Source organism: Chrysemys picta, chromosome 2, assembly GCF_011386835.1.
Source record: "Chrysemys picta bellii isolate R12L10 chromosome 2, ASM1138683v2, whole genome shotgun sequence".
Taxonomy (NCBI): Eukaryota; Metazoa; Chordata; order Testudines; family Emydidae; genus Chrysemys; species Chrysemys picta.
The window spans coordinates 184616108-184633283 of NC_088792.1; the positions used below are offsets into that span (position 1 = coordinate 184616108).

The following is a 17176-nucleotide window of genomic DNA, read 5'->3' on the forward strand; positions in this document are numbered from 1 at the left end:
CTTGAAAGGTCATTGAGTCCAGCCCCCTGCCTTCACTATTAGGAGCAAGTACTGATTTTGCCCCAGACCCTAAGTGGCCCCCTCAAGGATTGAACTCACAACCCTGGGTTTAGCAGACCAATGCTCAAACCACTGAGCTATCCCTTCCCCCAAACTCCCTCCCTCTTGGGGGAGAGGGGGTGCAGGGAGAGGAGGAGGGCTACAGCCTGGCTGGTTTGTCTTAATCACCGTCCACTGTTTTTAGTTCCTGGAGGAGCTGTGGTAGCCCTCTCTCATGGAGTAGAACACAATCACACATAAACCATTCATTTAAAACTATGGACCCTAAAGATACTTCATGGGATCGCAGTATCTGACACAGTAGTACCACTGTCTGCTCTCCTCATAGCAAATCCATGTGAGATGCAATTTCTATGCCTGCTCTGAACCTGGCCTTCTTTGTGTATATAATGTGTACATCTGTCTCTCACACACATTTCTCTCTCTCATGCGCGCGTGCGCACACACACACACACAAAATTAGCTTTTTGAAAGATACATTTGGTTTGATATTGAGACCCCTGTGTCTTAACCAAATATAAACCAGTACTGTGAAAATGTCAGTGACATTTATCAGCACATAGGTGACCATCTCATGCATTCCCTCAGGATTTTTTAGCTTCCTGATCTTACACTTGTGGTTCTTTCTGTGAAAAGTCAGGGGCCCATAATGACAGTTGAGGAGCAGTTCAGTTAATTAAAGCTGGGAATCCTCTGATATATTAGCACAGAATTGAGCAAAATGAGTTTATTAACTGAACATAGTCATGTTCTTGTTCCTGATACAAATCTGCAACTCTGATTGCAAGGATCATAGAAGCCCCTGTGTGGTTTCCAGGAAAGCTAATTAGAACAAGCAGTTTTGGCCAGGGACTTTTTTAATATAGCTGCTGAATGTATTTCATGTTAACTCTTCCTCTCTTATAATGAACAGAGTTAAGTTTCCTGTTAGTACACTGTGCTGCAGTAGGTCAAATGCAAATTGCATTGATTTGCTTCAAGTTACTGTGAGTTAATAGTTATTGGGTTATTCTTGTTTGGAGTAGTCATTGCAGAAAAAATGTCTTCTGGTTTTGGAGCCTTTGAAGTTCACATTTTCACACTTTTCTCTGCAATCATGACAGCTGGAATCTTTCTTTAAAAAAGCAAGCAAGCAAGTTGAGTTTCTCACATAATCACAGGACTCCGGGAGCAGGAGCTTTAAGAAACACAATAAATATTGAGCAACTCATGATAAAATCAGACTGCAGTGCAGTCTCTTGACTGTCCAGTATTCAATATAACCTTACCACATGCAATTATACCTCCTATTCTTTTAATATTTATTCATTTATTTATTTATTTTTATATAACCTCTCAAGCTATTCAAAAGTTAAAAGCAACATTTGATATAAAGCTGAGCTCTGTGACTCAAAGAGAAGCAGACATTATGCCAAAAAAGGGGGGGAGGGAGCAAAGAAAAGATAACTTCAGAAATGGATGAGTTAAAGAGGGAACACAAAGGACCAAGTCTACTACTATATATTGCTTAACACAATAAGGGCCGAATTTTGGTTGGGGTCTCTGGGTGGTATCATACTGTAAATATAAAATAACAATTAAATAATTGACAAAGAAGAATAGATTCAAATATAAGAGCCTTACACTGAGCCTTAGAACAACTAGATGAAAAAAATATGTTTCTTTTATATGTGCGAGCTAGAGAATATGAGTGGGAGCTTAAATCCTTTTTTTTTTTAATTCAGTGGTCAGCACAAAAAGATGCACGTATTGTACAAGGGAAGCTGAATAGGAAGATAACAAAACAAAGCTAACAAATGTCACTAGTTGCGTAGTGAGGGGATTGATTGATTGGTTTATTTAAAAGCTGGACAGAGACACATTTTAAGAAAATTTCAAAAAATGCTGAGGCAAATTAGTGATTTTTGCCTTACTCCTTATCCATTACTTACTTGTATCATAAATGCAGTATAGTTTTGAAGGATAATTCAGAGTAAACTGTTTTGAATTAGGAGTAGAACTGGCTAAAGAGGAAAAGTCTGCTGTGCAAAGGAATTCTGTACTGGAACGGTATTCAATTAATCACTCATACTGGAGCTCTTTTGCCTTGTTTCCCTTATTTGATAAAGGAAAATAATATTTTCATTAGTGATGGGCAAAATAAGGTATTTGGTTTTGTAAAACTGGGGTGGTTCATAGCAAATGTTTTTATGCAAATCCGCAAAGTTTGCGGGGAAGAGGTAAAGAGAGATTGGCAAAACTGGGAGTGATTTTATTTGGCAAAACTTTGTGTTAGGGTTTTGTTGGGGTGGGAGGGTTGGATGCAAGTCTTATGTTATCTGAATATCTAAAGTTTAGATAAAAGGTTCTGTATTTTTTTTTTTTTTTTTTTTACAGAAATGTTTCAAAAAAATACAGGTCCACTGTGGCACTTTTGTGTTATCTGTGAATGCGCTTGATGTACCTTGAGTTGATCTGTTAGCTTGGTTTAGCTGCATATACCTTGTTGTGCATGTATTGCTTTATTGGTGTATTTATTAATATTTGTACTAATCTAATATTTTACATTTGGTTTATCTAGTTAAGGTAGGCAAAATGTTTTCACCAAATAATGTAACTACTTCTCTTCTGCATTTATACACTGTTTTTAAGGCCAAGATTTCCAAAACTGACTAGTGAGTTTTAGGTTTTTTCAGTTCTCGAGTGCCCAATTTGTGACACATTAAAGATGTCTGTTTTTGGAGGATTGTGAGGGGGATTAGCTTAGCACTTTCTAAAAATCAGACCCCTTTAACGCACATTAACTTGGGCAGCTAAAAACTTTAACTTAGATTGCATATCCTGCCAATGCTGTAAAAAGCAAGGAAATAAGCAGTTACGTCATTCATCTTCCCATATACTGACCATTACATTCCAACCACGACCCTACACAGCCCCCATCCTGTTTCCCCAAGGCCCTGTGTCCTCTGTTCATCCCATTACATCTCCCATCACCTTTCAAGCCCACCCTTGTGCTTCGAAGTACTCAATAAGTGTATTTATTTTTATCCCTTTTACAACTGTCACCTTTTAATTTCTAGTTTCTTCTTGCGCTTGTATTATAGGCTGAAAACTGCTACATAGTAGAGGAGCAAGTCTGCAACTCATTGGCTCTTCCTTAATTAGCAAATGGCCAATCTTAAAGATGCTCAAAATAGAAACTAAAGAGGATGCACTTAGATGCAAATGCATGTGGGCTGGTTTGTCTCCCACAGAAAAAGAGAGAGTCATTGCTCCCTCATGAAAATCAAAACAAGCGCTCTCTGAGAGCACTGCTAAAGATTTTAATTACACTAAGTCAGAGTTCTGGAATTCTTTGCTTCTAGTGTTTGCTCTTAAATTATATTAATGTCTCTCCCAAACAATACTAGTTAGAGGACAGCACTCTCTTGATACATTCTATTTGAAGTGAAGTGTAATCCTAAATCTTTCATTTTATTGCTGAATAATCCTTGCTACCTCTCCTCCTGTCCTTGCTGACTCATGGATAGGCAATATAATTGAGTTTAGTTTGGGCATCAGAAGCCCCATTACTGACCCTCATTAGCATGTGTGATTTTTATGGGATTTCTGTACATTGTTTTAATGATTGGCTACAAATATTTTCTTCTGACTAATTTTTAGGAAATGGCAAAGATTCTCAATCATCCAAGAGTATATGCTTTTCTTCACATACCAGTCCAATCTGCTTCTGACAGCATACTCATGGACATGAAAAGAGAATACTGTGTGGCAGACTTCAAACGGGTAGTGGATTTCCTTAAAGAAAAGTAAGTCTGTTAATACTCAAGAAAATACCAGTGTTCTTTTTTTGCAATGTCAAGAACATGTGGCTGAAAATGCAGTTACTTGCAACCTCATAATTAAGGTATGAGAAAGGAAACTCAGACTTTGAAAGCTATAAACCTCTTGATGTGGTTTGCTCATTTGCCTGAGTTTCATAAATACTGTCCATCTCTGCGTGACGTGCTTTTAATTTGTCAATAAATTCCTAATCTTTTTCAAATAATAGAATTTTAGATTATTTTTATGCCTGAACTACTATATATAGATTGCTTGAAGTTCACTTTGCTGAAGTCTTTAACTTTAATGTGGCTTTTCGGCATTGTATAATCTGCATACTGGAGATGGTCCAACTCATGATAACATAAATGGACTTTTTTTTTTTACTATGTAGTATTTTGTGTGCTCTAACTGGAATAAATTTACTTTTGTATGTTAATCCCCTGAGTTGGCCTTAAAAGAATTGCAACGATTTGTGGAAAGACTTTTTTCCTATAAGGACAGAATATATGTTGACATAAGTAAAAGTGTCTAAACATGTTGTATTTTCCCTAACAAAAAGACAAATGATGTTATGTTAAGCAGGAAAACACTTTTAACAGCTAGTAATAGTACATTTAGCATTCTGTTAAGTAAGTTGGGGGTTTTTAGTTGTTGGGTTTTTTTACCTATGACATCAAGTACTAAGATTGAAGTGCAAAATGTGGCACTAAATATCTTACTTACAATTACTTTTGTAACTTCTTGGCCTATTTTGAATTAATATTCCCATGTGGAATGACAGAAAACTCATAATAATCTGAAAGAATTATTTCTCATTTTCTTTCTTTGGCTTTCTGTCTGTCTAATATGGGTAATTGTGTGTGAGTTTGTGCTTGACTTAGCTTGGGTGTGGTTTATTTGTTGTTTTGTTTTGGGGTTTTTTTGAATGAATGAAGGTTCTTCACTTTACACCCTGGGTTTGGGATTTCACTCATTTACACACACTTAATTTAGAGTGCCAATTTTTCTTATCCAAATCACTGTAAAGTACAGCGGTTTAACTACATAAAGCGTGAAATGCGAAAAGCTGCATGGCAGGTGGGAGGCATAACAAAGAATAACTGTTAAAAAATGGAAGGACCCTCTCCTGCAACCTTTACTGAGGTGAGCGGATATTCTTATGCAGGGAAATTGATTGCAATGGGGTTACTTGCAAGAGCAAAGGTTGCATCCATTATTTTTTATCATCATTATAATTACTTGTTCTGAGAAGTTGGATTTTTTTCAAACAATGGATGGTGATGCCTTTGTTGTTACTTTTTTTAATTAAGAGGTTATGTTGGCACACATCTTAGCTAGGAGCTATGTCAATTTATATCTGAACTGACTTGAAGCTGATTCATTATTCTCTTCAGTAGTTTGAAAGTTGGCAGCTATTATAACAGCAGCTGGATTTCAGATATCCTAGTAGCACTGGCACATATTGGGGCATATGGAAATTTTTTTAAATCATGCAGCCCTTGCACAGAAAAAAAGAGTGTGAATTACTTAATATCCAAATTTGTAGCAGCTGCTTATTAAGAATACAATAATCTATGACATAAGTCATTTTCCACAAACTGTTATTACTTATGTAGTAAATTTAGTTAAAAAAAAAAAGTAATTGATTTGATGTCTTTATTTAAAAAAAAAAACAGTAAAAATAATATTTTATTAGAAATCTACCAGATTATCAAGTGGTTCCCATTAGGGAACAGTCTCCATTTAGCATATGGAAAATTCTTTGCAACACGTGGCAGCAGAGTGAGGTAGCTATGCAAGACACAGAGATATTTTGGATATTTGAACATGTGCACGTCTGTTAAACTCATTTGGTTATTCTTTTGTGTTCAAGAGCATGTGGTCTTTATTTGTAGTCTTTCCTCTCCTGGTAGCAGCGAGCTATGACGTTGCCATGTAGACATTCCCATACAGATTTCTTAGAGCAAGAATTGCTGAGACATAACATTGCCACAGACTTCTCTAGAGTCTATACCTAGAATATCTGATATTAACTATGTGTGGTTTGAACTATTTTAGCAGAACAAAGAGTGATGGCCCTCTCCATGTCACAAAACAGATCAACCACAGCTGTAAAGTTTGAACCCACTTACTGCAAACACTAGCACAGGGCCCAGCCAGTAGATTCAGAATGGCACATACTCCATAAAATCAGGCATCTGACAAGTAAGCATTTACTTGTAGAATGACATTGGACCCATAAAACCATAGGTTGACTCAGTGAAGGAGATACTCTTGAGATATTCCATTAAGCCCTCAGATACCTTGATGAAAAAAACCCAGACAAATAGAAAGAAAGAAATTCTGAAATCGATAGGAGTGGAATGATAGAAAGTGAATCATGAGGTGCCTGATCTGTTCATGCTGGGGCACTAGTCACATAATGACCAAGGAACCCCTCCATTCTCAGAGAGCCAGGGGAAATAAACATGGGGCCATCTTCTTCACAACCCAAGAGAAGCACCATGAGTCATCTCTTCCCTTTGAGAGGCAGGAGTGGCAGCAGGGGGAACTCTGCTAGAAGCTTCTGTTAATTGGCTGAGCCTTAATCAGTGGGCGGGGCTATCAAGAAGGCCAGGGCTTTATAAAGCAGTGTGCAAGCGACCCAGGGGCTGCTAACAGAGAGTTTCGTAAGGGAGTTTGGAAGGGGAGTGGAAAGGGGTCAAGGTTCACTTGCTGTCCTTTAAAACTTGTAAACTAAACTACACTCAAAACTTCTTGATTTAAACAAAACCCTTTCATTAACTAGGTAGCTGCAGGAGACAATGCAGGCAGAAGCCCAGCAGCAGAGTGGGGGCTATCCAGTTTATTGCGCTGAGTGCAGCATGTATGATTACCTGCCCTGTGGGCATATGGCATATGTGTGCATTCGGTGCAAGGAGCTCCTGGCCCTCAGAGACTGCGTACAGGCTTTGGAGGCCAGGGTGGCAGAACTGGAGGAGCTAAGGGAGGCAGAGAGGTATGTTGATGAGTCTTTCCGGGACACTGTAGAATTGTCCCACCTCCGATCAGACAGCCCCTGCACTGTTGAAAGACCCAGGGAAGCAGAGCAGTCAATGGGAGCAGAGGGAAACCTTCCCATATTTGGGACCCTCCTTCCAGATGGTGTTAGGGTATCCTCTCGCACTGAGGTTACCTCTCTAGGGGAGGGAACTCCAGTCACTAGGAAAAGGCAGGTATTAGTAATGGGAGATTCGATCATTAGAAACATAAATAGCTGGGTTTGTGATGACCGGGAGAACCTTATGGTGACTTGCCTGCCTGGTGCAAAGGTTGCGGATCTCTTGAGGCATCCGGTTAGACTTATGTGTAATGCTGGGGAGGAGCCAGCGGTCGTGGTACATGTAGGTACCAATGACATAGGGAAGGGTAGGAGGCCAAATTTAGGCTGCTAGGGAAGAGACTGAAATCCAGGACCTCTATGGTGGCATTCTCAGAAATGCTCCCAGTTCCACGCACAGGGTCAGGTAGGCAGGCAGAGCTTCAGAGTCTCAATGCATGGATGAGACGATGGTGTAGAGAGGAGGGGTTTAGATTCATTAGGAACTGGGGAAATTTTTGGGATGGGGGGAGCCTATACAGGAGAGATGGGCTCCACCTAAATCAAAGTGGAACCAGACTGCTGGTACTTAACATTAAAAAGGTTGCAGACAGGGCCAGCTCTAGGCACCAGCAAAACAAGCTGGTGCTTGGGGCGGCATGGCCGGCGCCAGAATGCCGCCCCTAAAAATGTGCTCCGGCCGCCCTAGCTCACCTCCGCTGCTGCTGCCACGGCGCGCGAAACAGCTGATTCGCGCGTCGCTGCTCGCCCTCCCTCCCAGGCTCTCAAGCCTGGGAGGGAGAGGGAACAGCAGCACGCGAATCAGCTGTTTCGCGCGCCGCGGCGGCTCGGGGTCTCCCCCTCCCTCCCAGGCTCTCAAACCTGGGAGGGAGGGGGAGATCCTGAGCGGCCGTTTCGCGCGCCGCTGCTCCCCCTCCGTCCCAGGCTTGAGAGCCTGGGAGGGAGGGGGAGTAGCAGCGCGCGAATCAGCTGTTTCGCGCGCCGCGGCGGCTCGGGGTCTCCCCCTCCCTCTCAGGCTCTCAAACCTGGGAGGGAGGGGGAGATCCTGAGCGGCCGTTTCGCGCGCCGCTGCTCCCCCTCTCTCCCAGGCTTGAGAGCCTGGGAGGGAGGGGGAGAAGCGGCGCCCGCGCCGCGGCCACTCGGAGTCTCCCCCTCCCTCCCAGGCCATTTCACGCGCCGCTGCTCCCCCTTCTTCCCAGACTTGAGAGCCTGGGGGGAGGAAGCAGGGCTGGGGATTTGGGGAAGGGGCGGAGTTGAGGTGGGCCCGGGGGCGGCCAAAATTGTTTTTGCTTTGGGCGGCAAAAATCCTAGAGCCGGCCCTGGTTGCAGAGCAGTTTTTAAACTAGGAGATGAGTGAAAGCCGACTGCTGCAGAGGAGCACGTGGATTGGACAGAGACTTCTCTTAGAGGAGAGTCTATTGATAGAGATTCTCTAGGTTATAGTCAGGAGCAGAGGATGGAAGAGGATAATGTGGGGGCCAGATCAGACGAGAAACATTCACATAAAGAATCGGACACATCTGAAAAAGGCAGACAAATAAATAGTGACAAGTTTTTAAAGTGATTGTATACAAATGCTAGAATAATAAGACGGGTGAACTAGAGTGCCTCATGATAAAGGAGGATATTGATATAATAGGCATCACAGAAACCTGGTGGACTGAGAACAATCAATGGGACACAATCATTTCGGGGTACAAAATATATCGGAAGGACAGAACAAGTCGTGCGGGGGGGAGGGGACACTATATGTGAAAGAAAATGTAGAATCAAATGAAGTAAAAATCTTAAGTGAATCCACATGTTCCGTAGAATCTCTATGGATAGTAATTTCATGCTCTAATAAGAATATAAGATTAGGGATCTGTTATCGACCACCTGACGAGGACAGTGATAGTGATGATGAAATGCTAAGGGAAATTAGAGAGGCTATCAAAATTAAGAACTCAATAATAGTGGGGAATTTCAATTACCCCCATATTGACTGGGAACATGTCACCTCAGGACGAAATGCAGAGACAAAATTTCTTGATACTTTAAATGACTGCTTCTTGGAGCAGTGGTACGGGAACCCACAAGGGGAGAGGCAACTCTCGATTTACATTTAACATCCCTGTGGTGGGAAGAACATCTCAACAGCCCAACACTGTGGCATTTAATTTCAAAAAGGGGAACTATGCAAAAATGAGGGGGTTAGTTAAACAGAAATTAAAAGGTACAGTGACTAGAGTGAAATCCCTGCAAGCTGCATGGACACTTTTTAAAGACACCATAATAGAGGCCCAACATAAATGTATACCCCAAATTAAGAAATAAAAGAACTAAAAAAGAGCCACCGTGGCTTAACAACCATGTAAAAGAAGCAGTGAGAGATAAAAAGTGGAAGTCAAATCCTAGTGAGGTAAATAGAAAGGAGCATAAACACTGCCAAATTAAGTGTAAAAATGTAATAAGAAAAGCCAAAAAGGAGTTTGAAGAATAGCTAGCCAAAAACTCAAAAGGTAATAACAAAATGTTTTTTAAGTAGATCAGAAGCAGGAAGCCTGCTAAACAACCAGTGGGTCCCTGGACGATCAAGATACAAAAGGAGCACTTAAAGATGATAAAGTCATTGCGGAGAAACTAAATAGATTCTTTGCTTCAGTCTTCACGGCTGAGGATGTTAGGGAGATTCCCAAACCTGAGCCAGCTTTTGTAGGTGACAAATCTGAGGAACTGTCACAGATTGAAGTGTCACTAGAGGAGGTTTTGAAATTAATTGATAAACTTAACAGTAACAAGTCACCGGGACCAGATGGCATTCACCCAAGAGTTCTGAAAGAACTCAAATGTGAAGTTGCGGAACTATTAACTATGGTTTGTAACCTGTCCTTTAAATCGGCTTCTGTACCCAATGACTGGAAGGTAGCTAATGTAATGCCAATATTTAAAAAGGTCTCTAGAGGTGATCCCGGCAATTACAGACCGGTAAGTCTAACGTCAGTACCGGGCAAATTATTTGAAACAATAGTAAAGAATAAAATTGTCAGACACATAGAAGAACATAAATTGTTCGGCAAAAGTCAACATGATTTCTGTAAAGGGAAATCGTGTCTTATAAATCTATTAGAGTTCTTTGAAGGGGTCAACAAACATGTGGACAAGGGGGATCCAGTAGTGTACTTAGATTTCCAGAAAACCTTTGACAAGGTCCCTCACCAAAGGCTCTTACGTAAATTAAGTTGTCATGGGATAAAAGGGAAGGTCCTTTCATGGATTGAGAACTGGTTAAAAAACAGGAACAAAGGGTAGGAATAAATGGTAAATTCTCAGAATGGAGAGGGGTAACTAGTGGTGTTCCCCAATAGTCAGTCCCAGGACCAATCCTATTCAACTTATTAATAAATGATCTGGAGAAAGGGGTAAAAAGTGAGGTGGCAAAGTTTGCAGATGATAAACTGCTCAAGATAGTTAAGACCAAAGCAGACTGTGAAGAACTTCAAAAAGATCTCACAAAACTAAGTGATTGGGCAACCAAATGGCAAATGAAATTTAATGTGGATAAATGTAAAGTAATGCACATTCGAAAAAATAACCCCAACTATGCATTCAATATGATGGGGGCTAATTTAGCTACAACGAATCATGAAAAAGATCTTGGAGTCATCGTGGATAATTCTCTGAAGACGTCCACGCAGTGTGCAGAGGCAGTCAAAAAAGCAAACAGGATGTTAGGAATCATTAAAAAGGGGAAAGAGAATAAGACAGAGAATATCTTATTGCCCTTATATAAATCAATGGTACACCCACATCTTGAATACTGGGTACAGATGTGGTGTCCTCATCGCAAAAAAGATGTACTGGCACTAGAAAAGGTTCAGAGAAGGGCAACTAAAATGATTAGGGGTTTGGAACGGGTCCCATATGAGGAGAGATTAAAGAGGCTAGGACTTTTCAGCTTGGAAAAGAGGAGACTAAGGGGGGATATGATAGAGGTATATAAAATCATGAGTGATGTGGAGAAAGTAGATAAGGAAAAGTTATTTAGTTATTCCCATAATACAAGAACTAGGGGCCACCAAATGAAATTAATGGGCAGCAGGTTTAAAACAAATAAAAGGAAGTTGTTCTTCACACAGCGCACAGTCAACTTGTGGAACTCCTTGCCTGAGGAGGTTGTGAAGGCTAGGACTATAACAGCGTTTAAAAGAGAACTGGATAATTTCATGGAGGTTAAGTTCACTAATGGCTATTAGCAAGGATGGGTAAGGAATGGTGTCCCTAGCCTCTGTTAGTCAGAAGGTGGAGATGGATGGCAGGAGAGAGATCACTTGATCATTACCTGTTAGGTTCACTCCCTCTGGGGCACCTGATATTGGCCACTGTCGGTAGACAGGATACTGGGCTAGATGGACCTTTGGTCTGACCCAGTACGGCCGTTCTTATGTAACTCCCTGTACTGTTGGAGTATTTGCTTGGGTGCGTGCAGAAGTACTTTTCTCCTTCCACACCTACAGTCCTCTACTGAGGTGGTGTTGGTATAGTCCTCCAGAGTGCAGGGGTTTTGGTGTTAAAACTCCATTGAGATGAATGGAGCAGTTCACATCCCTCAGAGCTATTGTTTCAGGCTCTTTGGGGACTCAGGCAGACATGCATTGTTTATTCACAGTTTGTTTTTGAGATTTTCTTCACATCCTAGAAACTTTTTAAAAATGAAAGCTGATATTCTGGTGCAATCACATGATTCCAGAAGTTGGCCTTCCCGTGCATCTGTCTAAATCTGATCCTGTCTGTAACCACTCAACTGAATGATACTGCTGTTAGCCTGGGATGAGGCTTTGCAGCAGTGTCTGCAATAAAAGGAAACCACAAACACTATGGACTTGAGAAACTGGATTAAAGAACTCATATTTCCTAGTTTATGCATTGTAAAAATGTCTGTCTTATACAACCTTGATATCTTTCAAATGCATTCCTTTAACTCGTAGCATACAGACATTTTCTTTAATACAGTACCCAGAAAATGAGTGCTGTGGAGGACATACTGGTACTGTATCTGCTATGCAGTGATCATCTGTCAATACAGGGTTATCAGGACTTGCTCTTTAAACAGAATTTATTTGTAAGTGGCTTCAGTTTCACAGAATTGAACATCAGCATAAAGGAGATGAGACTATATTGATTCCTTTAGGATCTTGTGGTTTTTATTCAAACATATCTGTTGATAACCAATATTACTATGTATTTTCTGCTTGGTGTTTGTGGGTAGAGGGGGACTAAGTTATTTAAAATGTTGATTCTTGAATTGGGTATTAATTTCAAAGTGCTTACTACAAATATGGGATCTTCATAAATAGATGTATAGTAAATTTAATCTTATATCCAGATATCAGCAATTGTTAACTGAGGTTTCACTGTATTAAAATGTGAGTTGTTTTTCCTTTAAATAGTTTTAGTTTTCAACATTCACAACATAATTAAACTTTTGAAGGATGTTGTTTGTAGTTATAAAAAAAGAGTAAGTTTGCTTTAATTATGTCAAAAACTTTTTCAATTTAATCCCTTGAAATTTACTTTTAGCAATAAAAGCAAATAATTGGAATAAATTTTAGTTAAAGAATATTAGAGATCTGAATGTCACATTTTGCAATTACTTGAATAACTAGCAACATGATCATATGTTGATGAAAGAACCTTTAAAATGGTGATTCTCTTTTGAAATTCTTGTTTGTTACTGTTGACCGAGCTTAATTGTGCTACACCCTAATACATTTCTCCTGTGTGATGAGATTATGTTGTTAATGAAAAGATAAATGAATCTTTCACTCTCGCTTTCTCTATACAAGCTAAGAGAATTTCAGACCAAAAACTTGACTGATAAAAGAAAGAAAATTCAGAGTTAAAGCTGACAACTTCCAGCCTTACATCTTGAGAAGGAGCAAAGGAACAAGCTTTTCTGAGATGGATTTAATATTTCTCATTAACTTTTTTTGTTCTTGTGAGATTGTGTCACCATTTTAATATGATTGCCTGCTCCCATCCACTCCAGATTCGTCCCCAGCCCTCAAAACTTAGAAATATAGATAGCTCTTGCAATATACTCTGAAGGACAACAAATTTGTGCTGTCAGACCAAGAGGGAGCAATTTTCAAAGTCAAAGATCGCTCATTAAAAATACCTTGCCATCAGCCCTCTTCTGCCCTATTTCTCCCTACTCTCACTTCCCCATTAATATCTGGAGACTTAGTTGGAGCACCTGAACTGATCTCCATTGCTTATAAAAAGTAGCCATAACTTAAATATCATTTAGCAGCGTGAAAAGCAATTAAATGAACGAATATTAATATGATGGAAAATTAATTAAAATGTTATAAGGTGACTAATACTTTATGAAGAATAAACGAGGATCTTAGTTGCCCAGCAATTACAGTATTTTGGGCAATGACACTAAAGAAAACTAGCTACATTTATAAAAAAGTTCAGAGATACCTTTAAATATGCAGAGGTCAGACGAGGTTTTGGTTTTTACAGTTGGAATTGCCAAACTTGACTAGATCAGTCATTCATTTAATCTCCAGCCACTTCCTCTGACAGTGGCCAGTACCAGATACCTTAGGGGAAGATGTAAGAAATCCTGTAGTCCAGGGATTCTCAGCCTTTTTCTTTCTGAGGCCCCCCTCAACATGCTATAAAACTCCAGAGCCCTGCGGCAAGGGGCGCCGGGGTTTGGGGTTTCAGCCCCGCGGACCCATGGTTGAGCACTGTTGCTGTAGTCGACAATAATAGAATAACATGGCCATAAGGGAAGTATCGTCTTAGCCCCATCCGTTAGTGATTTATTTATGCACAGAAGCATGAGAGTTTATATCACCCGTTGTCAATCTTCTCAACTGTCCCTCAGTCAAGGGCCATCGCTTATTTTAGCCTTGGAGTTAATTGTTCAATGTAAATTTGTTGTCAATCTTATTCTTGAAAATTATTTACATCAGAAAGAATGTAAAACTGAACTTATAGACAGTTATTTGCTCTCAAGTAATGGGTCTCACGTCATTTTAATTTTCCTGTTTAAAAGACTTGGGTCCATCATTATGTGCCTTAGTCATACATTATGCTCCACATTTGCACCTTGGCAGAGTGAGAGGCATGCGTAGTTGTGTGTTGTGGATGTGGATATTACATTGAGGTAACTGGGCTTGTTTAGTCTGCAGAAGAGAAGAGTGAAGGGGGAATTTGATAGCAGCCTTCAGCTTCCTGAGGGGGGTTCCAATAAGGATGGAGCTTGGCTGTTCTCAGTGGTGGTAGATGACAGAACAAGGAGCAATGGTCTCAAGTTGCAGTGGGGGAGGTCTCGGCTGGATATTAGGAAACACTATTTCACTGGAAGGGTGGTGAAGCACTGGAATGGGTTGCCTAGGGAGGTGGTGCAATCTCCATCCTTAGAGCTTTTTAAGGCCTGGCTTGACAAAGCCCTGGCTGGGATGATTTAGTTGGTATTGGTCCTGCTTTGAGCAAGGGGTTGGACTAGATGACCTTCTGAGGTCTCTTCCAATCCTAATCTTCTCAGATTCTGTGATTAGATAATATATAAAATTCTGTACATATATATATATATATACATACACACACATAGTTACATATTGGAACAGAGTACCAACGGAGATTGTGGAATCCCCATCACTGGAGATTTTAAACAACAAGTTAGAGTAACATCAGTCAGGGATGTATGTTTTTATTATCCTTATAAGTGTTTTTGAACTCTACTGTGACAAAGTGGGAATGTGAATGTTTTGTCTGAATACTGTGTGTGTGCCTCAGTTTCACTATGTGTTACTCAAGTATCTAGGTGGTGGGACAATGGTGTGTGTTCATTGCAAAGACCCCTAGAGGGCAGGTGTGACTGGCTGCCTGGGCACAAACAATGCCCAACTCCCTGTATCCTAGCAACTGATGGGCAGGGCCCATCTCCTGCAAGAGCCAGCCGGAGGTGTTGGAGAGTAAAGAGAGAGGTGGAGACCAGGTGACCTGTTTGCCCAGTAAAGAGACAGAGGGCGGAGGAGGAACATCTGGGCATGAGTGAGGGTGGGCTGCTGGAAGCGAGTCAGTCTCGGGGTTGGGGACTGAGGGGAGAGAGCCCAAGGCTTTCGGTTCTGGATCCCCCCAAGATGGACATGGCAGAATGTCCCTAATTTCTGTGCTAACAAGATCTGTTCTAAACTGTGATCCCGACGACTAATAAACCCTTCTGTTTTACTTCGCTGGCTGAGAGTCACTGCTGACTGCCAAGTTGGGGTGCATGGCTCCTTTGGGGGCATGTAAGGCTTCCCCAGGTGTCCCATTCAGATGGATTCACTGCTGGGAGCTCACAGTGTGAATGGGGGTGCAGGGCACTCCAAGGTCAGACCCAAGCAGGCGCTGAAGCCAAGGAGACTTGCCCTGAGAATGTGCCCTGTGGGGTTGTCACACTGCACGAGGGTCCTGTCTGAACTTCATTCAGAGCAGTTCCAGAGCCCAAAGCCTGTGCACTCCATGACATCCACTAAACTCTTGGTGTCAATATCATCTTATGATAATAAGTTCCACAGGTGAATCATTGTGTAAAGAATAGTTTCATCTGAAAGATGTCCACACAGTAAACTGCCAGATATTCAATTAGTCTTCATTGAAAAGCTGAAGGTCAGAGTCAATCCCGCTAGAATTTGCACCTATGAGTCCAGGAAGTCTGGTATTACAAACCTGAGGCTTCTCCAGCTTGGCAATGTTAATATAAACTTTCCCATACTACTACTGAGCTAAGGTTTAAATAAAGAATCATCAGAGAGCTTTTCTAAACACAGTTTTCAGTTTAGATAAACATGATTTTTTGGGACATCCACTCACTTTCAAAATGCATATTACAGTATTTACTCAATACATTGTAACAGCTCCCTCGCACTATTACACCCTATCACATAAATGTGTCTTTTTAGGTATCTTTCTAAAAAATGTTTTTGAAACACCGAAAAGACTTCATAGAATTCATTACACTGTATCTTGTAGGTCCTACTAAGTTTAAAGATCACTGATCCAGTAGACTATAACAGCTATTACAGATTTTATTTTTAACAATTTTTTAAATAATTTTTTAATAATTGCCCTCCTTTTGGAGATTGCTAGTGCTTGCTAAGCTCCTGTTATTGACATCTGCAGAGGAAATTTCATGAGTTAAAAAGAGGATGTTTACAAGTAGTTGCAATTTTTTCAAACGTATTACCCCTGCAGAGCCACACTGATCCTTTCCTCTCTCCTCCTCTTCAGATAGTTTAAACAGACTTCAGTCAGGTCTCGGAAAAGACCTGAAAATAGTTTTGTGGACGAGGCCTTTTGTAAACCAGGGTATGAGCATTTGAATGTTTTGTCAATTTGTCAGTTTGGTTGTGTCCCCTTTTGTGGGTGAGATGCACAAGGGATATGGGAATTGGGTATTTTACATCTCTCAGCTTGAGAGCTCTCTTAGCTCAAGCTATAGGGACTTGGGTTTCAGCTAGGGTTACCATCCATCCGTATTTCCCCGGACATGTCCGGCTTTTGCGTCTTTAAATAGCCATCCGGGAGGAATTGGTAACAAGGTTAAAAGGTCCGGGATTTTTCTCCCTCCCTTCCTTCCATGGAGAGTGCGGCGCGGCTGATTGGGCGGCTGGGCCCTTCCACCCTAGCCCTGAGCCTCTCCAACACCCCAAACCTCTCATCCCCAGCCCTCATCCCTCCGCACCCTAATCCTCTGCCCCAGCCCTGAGCCCCCTCCTGCATCATGAACCCCTCATCCTCAGCCCCAACCCTCATCCCCCCGCACCCTAATCCTCTACTCCATCCGTGAGCCCCCTCCTGCATCATGAACCCCGCATCCTCAGACCCACAGCCCTCACCCCTGCATCCCCTCCTATCCCCAAACTCCCTCCCCAACCCCTTCCTCCTTTCCAAACAGCCCCTCCTGCCCTCAAACTCCCTCCTAAAGCCTGCACACCCTCCCTTTACACCGCCTCCCACCCCCAAACTCCATCCCAGAGCCTGCATCCCTCACCCCCTCCTGCACACCCACCCCCTGCCCCAGCCCAGAGCCTGCACCCAGCAGCCAAACTCTATCCCAGAGCCTGCACCCCTCCTGCACCCTAATCCCCAGCCCAGGACCTGCACCCTAGACCTCCTTCCCCCACCCAACCCCCCTCCCAGAGCCTTAGGCAGGTGGTGGGGCCGGGT

At 41.6% G+C, this 17176-nt stretch overlaps 1 protein-coding gene across 13 annotated transcripts in view; it reads left to right on the top strand.

The window, feature by feature from the left end:
- The window catches only part of CDKAL1 (CDK5 regulatory subunit associated protein 1 like 1), a 790609-nt gene that overhangs the window by 407984 nt on the left and 365449 nt on the right, over positions 1-17176 (top strand). For all 13 annotated transcript variants that reach the window (XR_010597970.1, XR_010597971.1, XR_010597972.1 and 10 more), the window contains one exon: positions 3703-3848. Coding sequence is in view for 10 of the 13 variants with exons in the window: in XM_005281387.4 (XP_005281444.1) it covers positions 3703-3848 (146 nt within the window). In the remaining 3 variants the exon portion in view is untranslated. The remainder of the gene's footprint in view (positions 1-3702; positions 3849-17176) is intronic.